This window comes from Brachionichthys hirsutus, chromosome 2 (genome assembly GCF_040956055.1).
Source record: "Brachionichthys hirsutus isolate HB-005 chromosome 2, CSIRO-AGI_Bhir_v1, whole genome shotgun sequence".
Lineage (NCBI taxonomy): Eukaryota > Metazoa > Chordata > Actinopteri > Lophiiformes > Brachionichthyidae > Brachionichthys > Brachionichthys hirsutus.
In genome coordinates this window covers 13,458,074-13,476,231 of record NC_090898.1, presented here as the reverse complement: position 1 = coordinate 13,476,231, position 18,158 = coordinate 13,458,074, and the positions used below count along the sequence as shown (strand labels likewise).

Here is an 18,158-nt window from a genome sequence, read left to right as displayed (position 1 = left end):
ATATTACCATTGTATTATGGATGGGTTCAATAATAAAGACAGTGAGAATGATGAGGGGATGTAGCAAAGGGATGTTTAATGATTTCTCTTGACAATGACATGGACATTGCTGATGTTACTCACATAAAAGAATAGAAAAGTTAAAAACCTGGTGTTGTGTCAGCGTTCCCAGTTCAGTTTCATTTCTTGTTTGCCATTGATTTAAAATTCATAAATTTAGCAGAACAAGATTTCTGGAGTGTCATACACAGAGTGATCACTAGGGGGAGAGCCAGCTCTTGATAAGAGAAACAATAACAAGAAATATTTGTGCACAAGATTCTGATATCCCCGTTTGCACTCACGCACCAACCTTTTAACCATTTAAGAAAATTTATAAAATGGAAATATTTCAGCCACATCATCAAAGTGTCATGAGTTCAGACAGGGACACGGCAGTGTATGCGAGCAGCCGCAAACATACAGTTTAACTGATATAGCTGAATTCATGGGATTTAATGAGAAAAAAAAATCACTTTAAATAAAAGCTTGAAAAAATGAAATGATGATCAACGCCTTATTGGCACAATATGAAGTCCCACACAGCACCATTAAGAACTACTAAGTCAAGACATCATCAGTTTGACCTTATTTCAGACGAAAGACAAAACGTAATATCAAGAATTTAATTAAAAAAAAGAAAAAAAAAAAGTGTACCACAGTTCTTCATTCTCAAACAATGGATGGGAGTTCAAGCTGCTGGAAAGAGGAGTGAAAAACTGCTGCTCGAAATCAGTTAAATTAAGAAACCTATTCCGTTTTCAACGAGAAAGAATATCTGAAACGGAATGATCGGACAAATAATGTAATCTAATAAATAATCCATCGATAGTAGTTGCTTTGAGCGCGCGACCTGAGATTAGAGTCTGTTCAAGAGCAGTCAGTTCATTTAAGAACTACATCATCATCCTTAAAGTGTTATTTTAAAACTGGGTACCTTCTGCATTGCTTATTCTAAAAACAATTCAGTTATTGCTATTGCTCTTCCATTTCCTTTCGAGTAGCAAGCGGACACCCACCCCTATCACAGTCTGCTTGAAAGGGAATGCCACATCGAGCGGTTAACGCCTTGGTCCCCCCCTACATCACGCGAGCATTCGTTGACAGTCAGAATAATTACAAAACAAGTGGGAACACTCTGAGGCGAGTGAAAGTGCAGTCATCGAGTCGACACAAGCTACAAATGCGTACAATTCCAACATTCCTTCGGAGCTCACCGGCTGGGAAGTCTTCACGAAAACGAGCAAATGTATGACCAACAATGGGCATCCACAGGCGGACTGTGTCGTGAACAGGAGAGGAAAAGAAAAAAGCGGCGAGGATGATTGCATCTAATGCGTCATGACAGTACGTGTACTCAATCTATTCCAAAAAACTACCTTGGTACTGAACACCGACCTCTCTCTAACAAATTATCTGGTATACAACAATTACAAAATGGACATTGGAATAGTGTGAGATGCATATATATATATATATATATGCTACTGCCTTCCACAGGTTCTCTGCACGTCAGAGCACAGCAACGCCATCTGATAATTCTTATACGGCAGTAGAGCGTACACGCCACTCCCATCGAGTGGGAACCTCATACAAATAGAGAGAACAGGAAGACTCTGTGGACAGTGAGTACACCTGCATGTGTGTCCTGAGTGTGTGAGAGTGTGTGTGTGAATGGACGGTAGCTCAGCCTGTAAACCAGACAACTTACAACTTGCCGGTTGACTCAGCAGTGAAGGGAGTTTTTAAGAGAGTAAACTTCTGGGATACCAAGGTTCTTCATCTCACAAGGTACAGGATTGTCCTTATCCAAGATACTTGCACATTTAAGACAGTTGTGACACAGTATACTTTAGGATATAATCATTATAATGTCAATAACAACAATAGTATTAAACATCTGTCAAGTTTATTTCAATTCCATGGCAGCAGGGTGATCGTGTATTATTCTGGACTGTTTCTGTGCCCTGTGATCACCCCTTTTTTTTTGTTTCCTGTTATCAGCTGTGCTGCTATGAGGGATTGGCTTCTGTGCATTTGAGACCTGTCTCTGCGCTCGTGTCGATGAATGTCTGAAGTGAGTGAGGATTCTTTTTTTTTATCGATAATCGGTGCTGGTTCGGACCTCAGAGGCGGGTTTGGGCCTCCGGGACGTAGATTTCGATGCTGTCGGCGCTTTCGGTGGCGGAGTTCTGTCGTACCGACGCCGCGCGCTTTGCTGCCATCAAACGTTTCCTGGCCTCTTGCCGCTGCTTGTCCACAGCGGAGTCCACGCTCCTGTCCTTCCCCGCCGACAGCTTAGGCTTAGACTGCTTCTTTGGCACAGATGATGGAAGCTGCTTGTTTTCTTCCTGAGGAGTCGGATCAAGAAGGAAAAAGACGAGGCTCAACGTTTCACAAGCTGAGAACAGGATCTCCAGTAGCACCGATACACACATTCTTTGACTCGAGTTAATTAAAACAGAGGTTACGTGTATCATAAAAAATAAAAAAAAGTAGGAGTTATGAAAAATTAAAACCTTGCACAGGAAGGTTTTAAAGGGTGAAACAAGAAAAGAAAATACACCGAACATTACCTTCTTCCCCGGCCTCACAGGAGATTGCCAGCTGTTGGCTTTCATTTGGTACAGCTCATCAAACTTCATGCTGATGTCTTCTATCGAGAGTTGCAGCAGATCCCAGAACCCCGCGAGGTCCTGCGCCGTCGGTCGTGGGTTGGCGTCGATGTTCTGGTGAGAGATGAGGTTCCTCAGTAGACAGAAAGGCTAAATGAACGGCTTTAGTCAAATCACAGAACACAGATTTCTTCACACATACATCCAACGCTGCAGAGAAAATTCAGACTTTCAGAAATCATTCAATGTAAACAATGAACGGCGGCACGGCTGAATCAATTTACCGAAGTGGAACAATATAAATCTTTTAGGAGGCCTCCAATTGATTTTCTCTCTCTCGGTTTCGTTATAGGAAGACTTCTGAATTTGTGCCGAACACAAGTTCCCAAAAGAAAGATGAAGGCGAGTAAGAGGCTGGACAGCCAACGAAAAACACGCAACAAGCAGAGCCGCATAAAAGACAGATCGAGTAGGACGTCACTCACCAAGTTCTCGTTACAGAGACCTCTGAACTGTTCAAACTTCTTTGATATGAGGAGCTGAGCACTGCCTACTGCACTGCGTATTGTCCCCAACACTGCAAAAGAGAACATGAAGAGTCATCAGAAATTAGGTTGAAACATAATAGAAATATTATAAGTTAGAAACACATCAAAGAAGATCTGATTTTGAGGGTCACAGATCTGCCTGGAGAGGGAAGATTAGTAGACAGTAAATAACTTCCCTTTAAATGAATTAATCCAGCTTTCAGGACAATAACACATTCCTCTTTTACTCTCCTTCTAACGTTTGCTCATAATTCAGGTCCACGGAGAGCAGGAGCAATTCCAATGCGACGGCCCGGCTCCTCCCTCCTTCACACCGAACACGCTGCTTAAAAAGCTCTGCCTTAAAGTCTGAGAGCTGCTCTGGAGAAAGAAAAAGGTCTGTGGTGGCTGGATGGCCGCAAACGGCAAAGCTCTAATGAGCAGCATTAGGATGAGTAATAACCGCCGTGCTTCCCCATTGACCCAGCCTCCCCCCCTCTTTGAACCCGACTGTCAGAGGCATCCGTTCAATTCAATTCAAATTCTGGTCAGAACTTGGTGCAAGCCATCTCGGCCTGGATTTGTTATTAAAATGCATTTTCGTTTTTATGGAGATCAGATTAGTCCAAGAAATCAGATTAGTCCAAGAAAGCTTGACGTGTCCTAGTCACGCTGAAACCTGATGTCAGACTAGCTCTGACTAGCTCTTGTTGTTGACTGTAGACTTTCTTGTTGCTTTCCTGATGTCAGACTAGCTCTGACATCAGGAAAGCAACAAGAAAGTCTACAGTCCAATAGATAGAACGACCTGGGAAACGGGCCTCGAGGCACGCTCGAGAAGGTGCACCTCTGATTTGGATACAAGAAATAACCAGTATAAACAGGCCCTTGATGTCTTAGCAGCCGTATTTCTTTTGCTCACCCTCCTCTGACAGCTTGTTGTCTTTGGTCTCCTGCTCCATCTGTTGACACCATCCCTCCATGCGGGCTGTTTCCGCCTGCAGCAGCTTCAGAAACCAGTTACCGTCTCGGAGACAGGCTGGCATCCCGGGCTGAACGGCATCTCCTGGAGAACTGCAGTTTCCGGTCTCGAGGCTGGGATCTGGCGGCGGCAGCGAGGAGGGGTCTAAAGCCGGGTCCAGACTCTCCGGGGGCGAGGTCGATATTCTGGATGGCGCCGAGGTGTGCTGGAGGGCCTGCTGCTCTATGGCTTTGTCCTGTCTGTTTGGCACAGTGCTATTCACCGTTTGACTGGTGCCGTTGACTGCGTTTTCCGGGGGTGCGACACTCTGGGGCTCCGGTGGGTCAGTCTCTGTGTTTTGTCTGGAGGCCATGCTGCCGTTTCTGCTGAGACTGCGGAGACATGCATCAACATTTCTAAACACAGACATGTAATACTCTGATACATCGAGTTTACTTTACTTTCACACGCAATGTCTGAGTCAGAAGATACAGGATATTGAGGGCGGTAAGCAGGCAGGTCAACAATATAAAATCATTGAGGGCTGCCGGCCTCAGATAGCAAGAGCAAGAGAAAGGGAAGACGGTCCAAAGAAATGTGATTAAGGGGAATTACAGCGCACTGGAAATGTTTACCGGTGCGTTTCCCACCGTGTTCGGTTTACTGGGGCCAGAATGAAAGTTAATGGACATCAATCAGTCCCCCAGAGCCACTGTGCTGCCTTCCTGGCTGACTGCTGAATGACTGCAGATTCACCAGCCACGCAAGAGAGCAGAGGAGGGAGGGTGAATGTGTGTGGATATAAAAGATAAAGTATTTTCTATTCCTGTACTGAAGACTGACAGCAACTAAATTAGGGCAGATGGATTTAATGGTATCCTGGAAATCATGAAAGAGAAAAAAAAAAAGGTTCCCAACAGTGCTCTTAATCTTCTCCAAGCGTAAAGGTTAACTTCTGCCATGTGTAAACGGGTTACTCGTGGCTACATGGATGCGTGCGGACTCACGGCCTGCCGTTCTCCACTTGAACTCCAATCGACTGAAACTTTAGGGGCGTATTCAGGGGTACTGGATCCTCTCTTAAAATCGGCTGACCACAATCGACCTGGGAAACAACACACAACAGCACAAACAGTCAGGTACAGCCGTGGAAGCGGCTTTAGACTCCTCCCACTAGTTCAATGCACAGTAGACACGTCTTACCTGAATCCCAATGGAGGACAGTTTCCTCTTGGATGCAGTCGGGGGGTTCTCTAGGGTGACAAAAATGGTTGGTGTTTCATTGTGGTGCTGGGTGGACGTAGAAGTGGTGGACGTGGCGACGGCGGTGGCGCTGGCGGGAGGGAGGTCACGAGGAGCTGGGACAGGAGGCAAGGATCCTGCAGAGGGTGCGGGGGTCGCAGCAGAGACGGGGGCCGGCGGCGGGCGGGCGCCCTTTGCCAGACTGCCGGCACGGATGCTACAGAGACTGTCCGAGGAGTTGCTGCGTCCTGACTGGCTGTTGGTGTCACTGCCGCGGTCCTGCTGGTCAAGGTACGTGTCTTGTGCCGATTCGGTGCTGCTCTGCACCGTTACCGAGATGAGGGGCTTGGAGGTGGTGCGGGGTGGGACCGGTGGAGGAGCCTTTCTGTTGCCGGCTGCAGGAAGCAGGAGGAAGCCTGAGCCAGGAATGAAAAACGTGCTCCTTGTTATTTGCCTTCAAAGTAAAATGCATCTTTGCAACTTGAAAGTCAGCCGTTACTTATCAAGTCCCAGAACATAAAACTAATAAACGTGGCTCGATTGCAGCCTGAACTTTGCCTCGGTCAGGGTGGACGTAAAGCGTTAAGCATTTCCTGAAAACCTGCCGGCGGCTGCGCTCCACTGACGTCAGCCCGTCTCCGGGGAGCTTCCTTAACAGGCTAACGGCGGCAGACCTTGAGCGCAAGGAACAATTAAACAGGACAAATCTGCCTCACAGGAGGGATGACATCCCAGGAACTAAACTTAAGACCTGCCACGCAAACAACAGAACAGAGTTCAAACCAATTCAGTGTTTTGACTGAAATTATTTCTGCCTAGACTAATAATTTTAAATAAACAAACGTCAAAAGAACAGTCTGAACTGGATATAATGAATAGATGGAAATTAGATGACGACGGTCCCTATTTTGCTGTCATCAGTTTGACTGCAGGGTTGCTGTGAACGATACAGTTAAACAGATGACGGCAACAAGAGAACCAACAACTCAAGGGAACCAACAACTCAAGGGAACAGTGTGACAGTTCTGCGTCGAAGCGCTTTAAACAGCCGACTGTTAACACACGACTGAAACATTTACAAATCAAACAGTAGACCAGTTCTTCCGCACACGACGGGATAAAATATTTAATTAGCTGAAAGACAAATCCACGGCTCACAGCCTTGGATTTCTGATGAACAGCCATCTAAACCAGCACCCTGTAATGGTGAGCGTGAGACTCACAACGCCGGTAAAAACCTCCTTCAATTCCACAGAAAACAACAAAACCACAGAGACAGGGCTGTGGGATCCGCTCCGCGCTCATTCTGCCCGGGCCCGGAGTGAATAGCTCCTCTCAGAACATACGGCACCAACAACAGAACATTTATTCACAAACAATCGGGTACTTCTTGTAATGGTCATTGTACGTCATTCCTCCAGCTAATTTGTGCGTCTTGCTCGACTCCCGAGTCACGACACATTCCTCTTAGTAATTATTTTGTGTCTATGCAGCTGCGTTGCACCTCTTACTCGCACATGAAGAGCTAGACAGTCAATTAGAAATACTTCGTATGTAACAGATAATCTCTCCCCTATGATATAACCCAGTTCCATAATTAACTAGAAAAGCACACGGAGAGCGCAGACCTCCGCCAAGCAGCTCATTCCCCTCCCAATTAGATTTACACCGTCCACATGGTGATCTGGATCATCATCAAAAGGTTCTAAATTGCTCTTGGTATCTTTATACACCAACCATGAAAAGTAAAAATGAATCAGAGTTGATTGATACTTTTAATTGATTTGTTTTTAATCTGTAAATGGAGTTTTCAATATTAAAATGTAACGTTTTTTTACCGACTCCATTCTGGATCCAATTAGGATGAAATGAGATAGAGATCCACATCCTACGTCACTGCGTCAAATTCCATAAACGTCGGTCAATAATCAACCGAGATATTGAACACATTTCGAAGCGCCAATGACTGCAATGTTAACAAAAATGTCCAAGCGATCCAGAATCCCTTCTGGATCGACACCAAAATTAAGCATCTGTTCCGGGTAACATTCCAAACATTTCCTGAAAATTTCATCCAGACCTTTTGGAGTTATCTTGCTAACAGACGGACGGACAGACAGACGCCAGCGATTACATCACCGCCACCTCGCCGACGGAGGTAATGTCGCATGATCAGAGGTGCTGTTATGTCCTTAAATATAAAAATAAATATGTTTTTGCCGTTCTAGTGCGACGTAATATCGGGTTCCTAGGAGGACAGTGGCAACGGGTGATTAAGAGACTTAACTGCCCAAACGCAGGATCTCTGCAGAAGACTGGGCTAAAAGTTCAGTCGCCACATGTTCCTGCATCACGGCTGAATCCTAACAAAGGAATGCATGAATGAGCATCAGTCCGCACAGCAGACTGCTCCATTAATAACTGTAAGGGGCACAGTGTGAAAGGTTGGCTGACCCGACTGGGCCGAGAGCGCTTTAACGGATTTAACGGTGAAGTCTCGCTTTCCATTTTGGCGTGTTGAGGAAGACGACTGCAATGACTTTGACTTTATTGTCCCCTTGGGGAAATTCTTTTTCACAGCACCATGGGATTGAAATAAACTTCTCCACTTCACATGTAATACACCAGAGCGCAAGAACAGAAGAGCACATAGACCAAAGCGCGTCCCTCTGCACCTCAGTGACCTGCATCTGCGTCCTGAGGGGGAGAGGGTGGATATCTAGTGGATGTGTGATGCCCTGTTCTATTGAGCTTGCAATGGGGGGGGGGGGCGGACATTTGCTCATCACTCTGCTGCTGCTGCTCATTATGTTTTGACCCCAGGATCAGATGAGGAATCTCAGGGGTTTTCCACAATGGCTTTCTGAATGAAAAAACAAACTCAGTGGTAAAAGTAAAAAAAAAGAAGAAGAAGTGGGGAACAGCCACCCACTGAGACAGAAACACGGCCGGTCGTTTTGGAAAAAGTGCTTTGCTCAGACAACACTAAAGAGCAAGAGGGTAGAGGCTGTACTGAAACAAGCGGTACAGAAATTAAACGGCTATGTTCTCATGAACTGAAATCCACTTTGTTGAGCAGCTGGCATTGAGAACACAATAGATTGTTTAAACTGCCATCTTATCTGCTGCGTAGCCTGATTCCCTTCAGACCAGCTATGGTTCCCGGTTTGACCTGTTTAGAGGTTCAGGTTTGGGTAACGGTCTAAGTCTGGTGACGTCAACACACATGGAGAGCGTCTCTGAGGCCTATCAAGCGGTCGCATTGGGAGTCGCATTGAGAGTCGCATTGGGAGTCGCATTGGGAGTCGCATTGGGAGTCGGCGTGTCCGGTTGTGGGAGCTGATCTTCGGTTTCGGTCTCAGTTCGGTTAATTCTTAAAGCGTTGAGTCTCCGTTTCGGTTTTTTTGAATAATACATCGGTAAATTACTTATAACCATAAAAATAAAAGTGATAGCCTTAGTTAGGCAGAAACAAAAAAATATATGATAAACATTATACCCGTTTTTGCACTTTAACTATTATAAACATGTTATAACGTAGTCTGAACCCTGCTATGGAGTTTTATATATGGCAATGAACATGCACTTTCAAGTTTAAAGGACACAATGATAATATTGACTAGATTAGGCTGACTAGCACCAAGTGCTGACTGCATGAATGACTATTGGTCATCACAGTGTTCAAATATCAATAAAATACAGTGACAGTCAATTTCCGCAACTGGGAGCGTGTTGGTTTAACTGGGAAACTCAAAGTCCTCTTCCACACTGTTTGTCAATTCTACCGATGGGGAGCAATAAAAAATAAAAGACTCAAGACGCCTGAGGCCATGGAAGAGGTAATGTCCTAAATAATAAGACCTCCACAATCCAGTAAACATATCAAATTCAAGTCAAACGCAAATGAGTATCGTGTCTTCCCTTGAAAACCACTGGAAATTCTGCATCCAGTCAGTACTGGAAAAAATGTGAGAAAACTAATATGAGAATAATCTAAGATCAACGGAGTTAAAGTAAAAAAGCATGTGTACAATTTCATCATTCAATTCTGCTCAGTGGTTTGCGAGGGGATGTGGATAGACAAAATAAAAGCACAATATCAGCACATTTATGAGGCAGTTCTCTAGCAAACACACAACACTGCTGCAGAAACAGGATAGGGCTCGACTCCACCGTTCAACCACATTTCCATTGAACACATCATTAGGAAGACTGACAGGCTGTCGACCTCACTGTGAAGCAGCCGCTGCTTACTTCACCCATTCACTCAAAACATTACCTCATCGCTGACACCGAGAGGACGCGCGTGTGTGATTCAGTGAGAGGGTGACTCACAGTCTATCCACGGTAACACGGACACACCATTCATTGTGGAGCTGGATGCCATGAACACACCTCGACACAACAATAAAGCGATCACCGCAGTGCTTCGGCTGGAAACCGGCAGTCCGGAGGATTTCTAGCTTTGAAATACCAACCATCATCATTTTCTTGACAACATTTAAAATAGATACCAATGCAGAATGTATTCTATTTAAAACAATGAGGTTTGTGAGCATAGGAGAGAGTCAGGTAGTGTAATTATGAGTTATACTCTGGCTACGCTCACAATCAAAGCGACCCCCCCCCCCCCCCCCCCCCCCCAATTCTTATGTGGTCCTAAATCAGATATCTGATTCCTGCTGCTGATCAAGCAACAGAAACAGTTGCAGCACAATTCAAATGGCTTCTCTGCCGCTGAGGATGTTCACGTCTATGTTTTGTCAGCAGAGCCAAACATCAAACATGCAGGACTAGAGAAATGCAAGCGTCTGCTAGTCTCTATTGTTCTATTGTTCTATTGTTTTGGTGTGCACACCTTTCCTTGTCAGGCGCTCTTGTAAAATCCCTGCAAAGCGCTACACAGGCTGGGAAGCTGATCAATGATTGATTCTGGAGCAATAAAAAAGGATCTTCTGATGCCATGGCCACATTTGGCGATAACGTGAAATCTCTTTTTCCACCCATTTTACGACAAAAATCACGTTGTAGCTTGATAGACCTACTAGCAGCCACGTCTAAGCGCGATTCGTAGTTTCCTCCATGCATCTGAACTCGCATCACTTTCACTTGTTGACCCGGATCAAGAGAAAAATAATCGAGTAAAGACTCGACATGAAACGACGAACCGATCGCTATTAGCATTTGCATAATTTAGACGGTCAGACTGAATTAATGCGACTTTTTCTGTTTTAATTAACGAGTTATGTCCGTACATTTCAACTTGAGCTTCACACTTCACCATCAAACTAACTAACTTGGCCAACAATAACCGCATTAGCCGCATTAGCCTTCTGCTGTATCAGACGTGAATGGCTCGGGGGGTGAAACAGGTCCCAACTATCGATACCCGCTGCCGTTAGCTTGTGCTAGTAGCCACTTAATTCTCACAAAAGGTGTGGTTAGCAGGAGGCTAAATACATTAGAGATGTGACGCCGCTTACAACGAGCTCCCGCCGGCTTTTTCTTTGTTTATGCTGCAACCACACATCTTGTCTGCTAACCTCAGATCCTCGCTAACATCCACTGTGAGCGTTTCATCCTTTCTTCATTCACGTTAGCAAGCTAACACACACCACACATTTAGCTTATGTTGGCTCCCGTTAGCTCGGATTTACCAAAGAACGAACAAAACCTGACAATTTAGACATAAACTCTCAGCCTGGGAATAGTAAGAAACCCTTACTGTATGACGGCTGGCTGTAAATCCTTATTTTCTGGTCATTCTGACAAGATGCAGACGCGCTCCGGAGCCCTACAGTCAGTGACATAGACACAGCGACACTATGAAGAAAAGATTTTAAGGACACGCCCTAAACAACAAGGATTGGAGTCCACGTTTCCACCGTAACAGCTCTCTTACGTACGATTGGACACTTGTGGTCCTCGATGTAATCAAACTCAAACGTGATTGGATAGACGCTCTGCATTACGTTTTTGTTGAATATCTCAACGGTGCGTTTTATTTGGCCTCCGACGTCGCGGGAAAAAACAATCAAATCTACATAATCTCATTATAATCCTCTGCGAACGCCAGATTACAGAACAATGGGGATATATTTAAATGAGGCATTTCCATCTTTTGCCACTTTTGTGATCATTTTCATTATGGGATGTCTGAGTTACGCGAAATTAGAATATGTCAAATAAACCTATTTGAACTAATTGGATCAGATTGAGATTTAAATTGTATTGAATTGCGCCGAAATAGAAAAACATTATACAGTATGATGATATCCGCATGGTATCTTTGTAAATACAGGTAATTTGTTATACATTTACATATACGAAGCAACATTTTATTACACTGGTATAATTTGTAAGGGGAATGCAGAGAATTGCATCAGGAATGGCATTCGCCTTAAAAACTGCCAAAACAAACATGAGAATCAACGTAAATAAGAAAGTAGTAGGTACAATTTGTAAGGAATTTATTATTTAAGTAACCCATGTGTCCGTCACATCTTCTCCTCTAATGAGTATGGGCATCTTTGGATTTGAAAGGTTTAACACCAGGCATTCTTAGTTATTTTAGTTTTAGTTTTATTCCGTCAAGACATTGCCATTGTGCAAAAACATATTTTCCATTTATATCGCGTAAGAGCCCAATAACGGCCAACAATTTTAAAATCCCCATACCTCATGCATTGACTATGCATGAGACATTTTTTTATGTCCAAATTATTTGATGTCCACCTCAATATTACATTTCCTCTTAACTTCAATACAAAAACAATCAATATATCAGATTACACCTTCATCACTATATATGGAAAACTGACATTTATTTCAAACCTAAAACAATAATAACAAAAAGGGATTGATTTTCATTTTTCAGCATTTGTGTGACTGTTCGTGTAATTGTTTTTAACAAACACTTCCAAAACACATTACACAAAAGGCATTGTTTTGGACTGAGATTTGAAATCCATTTGTCAAGGTCATATGGTTGGAAAGTCTTTGAAACTTTGAAGAGTCGAAAGGTTATCATAAAGTAAACATACAATGAAAATCAATCAATTATGTGGAAAGCAGTCATACGTCTAAATTCTGTTGCTGATGTGGTTACACACGTCTTTCTTTCCCCTGCATGGCTTTATTAATCGGTCCCCATCATCGCATCCATGTTACATTAATATTTTGCCAATAACTTTGACTAATTCAGGCTGAAATAAAACAATCATTTCAATATCAACAGATTTTACACAATTGAATACTGTACTTAAAAAAAAACTGGTTAGTATTTTTGATGTATTTTGGTCAATTGTTCTAATTTACTTTTCCTACAAATATGATGCAGGGTAAACTTGTGTGGCTGATAATGCTTTATATCATAAACTTCAGCATCCCTGACCCACCTCATCTTCACTGGTACTCACTGGTGTTGGAGCCGCAGCTGTAGCCAGCAGTGGTGGGAGGTGGTGAGTCTGAGTCCACAGAAGCTGTGTCTTCATCCTGGGAGCAGCCCGCCTGGATGGCCCGCAGGTAGCTGTGGCTGCGTGAGCGGAAGCACGTAGGTGCCGGTAGATCCAGAGCCTCCACTGCCTGCGATTCGCCCTCGCAGTAATGTAACGAGTGCCCAAAGCCCTGCCCGCATACCTGAAAGAATGTGTGCAGACTTGCACGCTGAGGGCAGAGGGCAGACTTGGATTCATGCACTTACTACAAGTACAGCCATTGCTGGAAGAAGTATACTAATGCTCCAAAGCCACAATGTGAAAGACATAGTCAATTGCATGGGAGTATTTTTATTTTATTTTTTATGAAAATGTACTGAAAGTATCAAAAGTAAAAGTGAGTATTCTACCGAAAAAATGTCTCACGTGTCTGACTTTATTTTCATATATGACATCGTGAGATTTAAACTGATTCATTTTACAGCATTTTATTGCTGTATAGTGAAGATGGATCTTATTTTAAATAGAAGTAGTTTAGTTCAACGGTGCAGGGTTCTCAGCTAAGGAACCGGGCTCCTCATAGGATGTGGGGTGTTGTGGATATATGTATATAACAGGATGGCAAAGTAGCAGTTATATATAGTAATACAGTGACTTATACAACAAATGTAGACATTTTAAAAGCATTTTATGAACTTATAACCTTTGTTGATGTTGCGAAAAATGTTACCTCAGACAGTTGTTTAAACCATTTCAGAAGGTTTATAAGAGAATGTATCCTTATTTGGAAATTAAAACACTTCACAGTGAAAAATGACAAGGTGGTCCAGAGAAGGAGTTCTGTTTCGTAAGACAGCTAGGAACCACTGGCTTAATCCTAACGGTCTATTTCGTTTCATATATTCTTTCATGTAAGGAAAAAAAATCATATTTAATAAAATTATACAGTAAAAATATTGAAAACTTTACTATGCAAATGAGATACATTTCATTCTTTTTTTCTCATTTAAATGAAGCAAAAAACTTTAATCAATGCATAAAAATGACAATGACACAAAGCCTCCCAGCTACAGTTGCAGTCTAAAAATATTTTGCAGCGTTGTACGACTTACTTAAAATAGCTTTGTGTCAGTGTTTCTTTGCTGTGTGGGTTTGTGTTGTCATTGTATGATGGGAATAAGCAGTGACACCCTGCAACCTCGGACGCGCTTGATCATGTGGAATGAAAAGAAGCAGAAACAGCCGATAGCAATAGTTTTATCTTGGGTATTTTTGAATCAAATACGAACTATTTGTGGGTGGCATAGAAACAAGAATAATAATCCCTTCTAATCAGCACATTCAAAGTGTTGGCATGACTGTCGGCTTGAAAGAATCTGAATCTCCTATCGTCACATGCATGAATCTGATGCTGTGTCCTTGTCCATATTTAGAGCAAGGCTCTCTGCTTTAAACTGAGGCATGTCTCTTGACTTTCTGCAAACAGCACTTCTGTTTCCCAACCTCTGTTTCCCAAGTCTGGTTCATTTATATACCATCTCAATGGTGTCAACAGATTATTTGCAAATTGAAATATATTCTCATGGTACTTTCAAACTTGGAGAACTGTGTCTTTCCCAAGTGGTCATTCACATTAATCAAATTTACTTCACTTTATAGCTTTGCCACAGTTAATATGTAGTGATTTAACTTTAGTATGTGTGTTCTGTCATGTGCATAAAAAAATAAGAGTGTGACTTTAATCTGACCCATTTGGGTGAATGACGGCAAGTACTGTATTTTATTTTTTATACAAGATAATAGACATACCTGAGTGCCAGAGCCTCTGCCCAGTGTTCCCGAGCATTGATTGAAATCGTTGTTCCTGCGGCGTGGAGGGGCCTCCAGCGGGCTCACCAGGCAGTCTAAGTTATCGAGGCTCCGGTTTGTCGACAGCTCTTTCAGGGACGGCAGGGAGCTAGGGAAGTGAATGTAGTAATCAGCCTCTCGGTGGCAACAGACCGAAATAAGGGAGGGCCGTGTTAAACTGTTCACATCCAGGAGAAACTTTAAATCACAACTTGAAAAGTTCCTCTGTGTGTTTTAAGTTAATGCTGAGAAGTGAGAATCGTGATAAGTGTTAGGCTATAAAATGGAGACAATTATTTATGAGTAAAGGTTTCTTTTCCAAAAACAGGTGTCCATGATTTGAATTATTCTGTGTTCATGAGGCAATGAAAATCATACCGCGATGCCCCGTTTCTGTATATACAATTTTTTGCATCAAAGTGGATATCAATCAAATTAATGCTTTATAGATTTTTCTTACCGGTAATTGTTGGACCTGTTTTAGAGAAAGAATTCTGTCACAAATCAACCCTCTGATTAAGCCATTTTTTGAGTTGCCACCATTCCAGCTTGCCCTGTTGTTAGTGACTTTGCGTATGCGAGGAGTGGTGGAGTGACTGCCATGGAAGATTTGCACATTATGAAATCAGGACTTGAGGAAAAACACACCAGTGAGGGAACCCCGTGAGGTAGGAAGCGGAGAGGAAATGCACTGGGAGAGTGGGATAAAACTAGGTGGTGAACGGTGGTAGAAGGGTAAGTGAAAGCTGGGTAGAGGGCCAGACTGCCTGCCTAAGAATGACACTGACCTCAGATGCTGCATAGAGCATGCACTCTGTAGTGGCGACCACAAATAATCCTCCCGCATGAGAGCGTAGCAACGCGGCCTGTCCGTGTGGATGATGGGGTGAAACACATGTCAAAATTTAATCTCCTACTGCTTTTGTAGGAAAATAAAGACGGTACACTGCATGCTACTTCTTGTGGCTGCTCATTTGTTTGCATCTATACCCTCATGAATATAGGGTATGAGCTTGTTTTGGCACATCAATACTGTACATTTATTTGTGACAAAATGCTACCCCCTGCTGGATATCTTTGGAACATGAGAGAAATATTTCTTCCCACATATTTCAATGTTAAAATCAAGGACTTTCGATAAGAAGAGCACAATCATAACTCTGGTAAAACAACATGCATCATAATCAAGGTATTGATTGGAGTGTGACTAATTGTTTTTTCTAGACTGTGGGACTCACTTGCGTGGAGCCAGAGGTGGCTGCTGTTCACTCAGGGAGTGCTGGGTGGCCTTCAGGTAGCTGTGGCGACGGGCAGCAGATTTTGGGGAAGGTTTGGGGCTTCCCTCTGACTCCTCACTGTCTTCTAAGTCTCCCATAGCTTTGACATAGCTGCCACTGCGCATCCTTCGACAGGGGATTTCAGTTCCTCTGGTCCGGCCATGACCCAAGGTTCCTGTCCAGTCCCCCAGCGGGACCTGCATTGTGAAGACCCATTGTGAGATTCTCAGACCAGGAAATGCATACATTTCATCAGTAACTATATGTATTTAATGGTTTGTGTCTGGATCTGTTCCATTTTGTTGGGAGTATGATTCTTAACACATGCATTTGAAGAAAATTTTACTGAGAAGCACGAATGATTTATGGTAAAAAGAAAAAGAAAAAAATATTTGTGAGTGTCGACAATGAGGAAGAATACTCATGGACCTCCTACCTGAAGGAACTGCTGTGCCAGATCTTGGTGACATGATTTTGATTTTAGAAGTGTCCTGTTGACTGTGGCAGAGCCCTTCTGCAACACTTGCCTGGCCTGGCTCAGTGTGAGAGTGGACCAGGCCCCCCTCTTCACAAGTGTATCATCCTTGCCTCCCCTGCTCCTTCCCACCTCTTCTTTGGAGCACCCCTGCATTGCTGGACATGCCAGAAACTTGAGGTCACTGCTGCTTTTTGAGGTCTTGAGAGTATGTGCAGAAATGGTGTGGTAGCCCTGTGGAATTTGTCTGGCCTGGCTGTCTGACACTGCTCTGCCGAGAGTCATCATGCTCAGAGGATTCCTGTAACCTGCAGAGATAGTGCCAGATTTGATAGCGTCAGTGTCTAGAGCATCATCTGAACTCCAGAGGCCTAGTGCATTAGGCCTAGGGTTCTGCTTTGGCACCTCTGTTTTAGCCCGATCTTTACTCTTGCTCCTACGAGTAGTTCTACCACTATCCTCAATAGTTCCTGCAGTGCCACTCATTCCTCCACTAGAACGCCCATTTAAGTTGCTTTTGATTGCAGAGTTTTCCAGTGACTGGGACTTCGCAAATAGCTTCTGGACAGAGTGCATAAGGTGCCGTATTCGTCCTGGGCTCTCGCTGCGTTGCTTTGACATGCGTCCTCTGTGAAACTGCAGCGTACTGAAGCCATCACGCTGCAGGGGCAGGTGCCTCTCGAGCTGATCCAAAAGGTTTGAGGGTAATCGATTCATCTTGGCAGCTGCTGCGGAGGAGATGGTAGCTGATCCGCTGGTGATCATATGTGCACCAGTAAGGCCCAGACCTAAGCCCATTCCCATCGACAAGGGGTTGGATAGTGTACCCGCTCTGCTACCCTGCCCAACCCCACCACCGGCAGCCATACAGGCCTGGGAGCAGTCAACCTGGTCAGCCTGGGAGGTGAAGTGCAGACGGGGAAAGGTGCTGCTGTTGGACATCTGGGTGAAAGGCAGCAGGCAGTCAGGTGTCATGGTGGTGGGGCTGGTGGGTGTGCAGTGGTGAAGATGGGGATCCAGCGTGCCATAGTGGTTTATGGTTGGGCTCAAGAGGAAAGAGCTGTGAGGGTCAGAGTTCAAAGGACAGAGAGTCTTCTGGGGACATCTCGCCGCTTCACACGAGTCAGACAGGTGACGACTGCGGTTGGCTCCTAACCCTTTCATTGTGGTTGCGATGTTGTCCTTAGAACATGTCTCCAATTAGCCCGGTCCTAGTGTGACCTGAAGGCCTCATCCTGCAATGTGGAAAGACACTTGAGTTATGTACTAAACGTGGAAATAAAATGCAGTTGAAGAAAGACCTTTTTGGTTGGTGCTGTTCATCAATGAAAATGACATTTTGGGAATGTTCCCGTCGTTTTCTCTGATTAACCACAGCTCCCTCTGAAGTTACTTTACTCAACAAACCACTAGGGGGCGCACCAGTAGCGAGTAAACAAGGCATGCGAGCCAAAGCGGGAAATAGCTGCATAAATATTGTATTTACATCAAAACAACATTTCCAAATCAATATTTTAGGTTTAATAAATCACATGTACAATCAATAATAGCGCCCCCCCGATCCATATGTCAAAAAAACAATTACAATGTAGAATAGAATAGAAATAGAATAGAAAGCCTTTATTGTCATTAGGAGTGTTGCTCTGTATGGTGCTTAAGTACAAGATAAAATACAATTAATAGAAGAAGAAAACAACACGAATTGAAGCTGATAAACAGTGCATGCAGATAGATAGTA

General features: G+C 43.8%; 1 protein-coding gene across 1 annotated transcript; it reads right to left on the bottom strand.

Annotated features, from left to right (window-relative positions):
- Nucleotides 1-2,038: 2,038 nt before the first annotated feature.
- dlgap4a (discs, large (Drosophila) homolog-associated protein 4a) lies at nucleotides 2,039-17,584 on the bottom strand. Its single transcript, XM_068744976.1, has 11 exons — nucleotides 16,382-17,584; nucleotides 15,907-16,142; nucleotides 15,457-15,534; nucleotides 14,630-14,777; nucleotides 12,803-13,022; nucleotides 5,346-5,779; nucleotides 5,150-5,247; nucleotides 4,104-4,534; nucleotides 3,140-3,231; nucleotides 2,616-2,768; nucleotides 2,039-2,390 (listed from the first exon to the last, which is right to left on the bottom strand). Exons 1-11 carry the CDS (start codon nucleotides 17,582-17,584, stop codon nucleotides 2,166-2,168), a joined length of 3,318 nt encoding a protein of 1,105 aa, XP_068601077.1. The 3' UTR covers nucleotides 2,039-2,165.
- Between the last annotated feature and the right edge of the window lie 574 nt (nucleotides 17,585-18,158).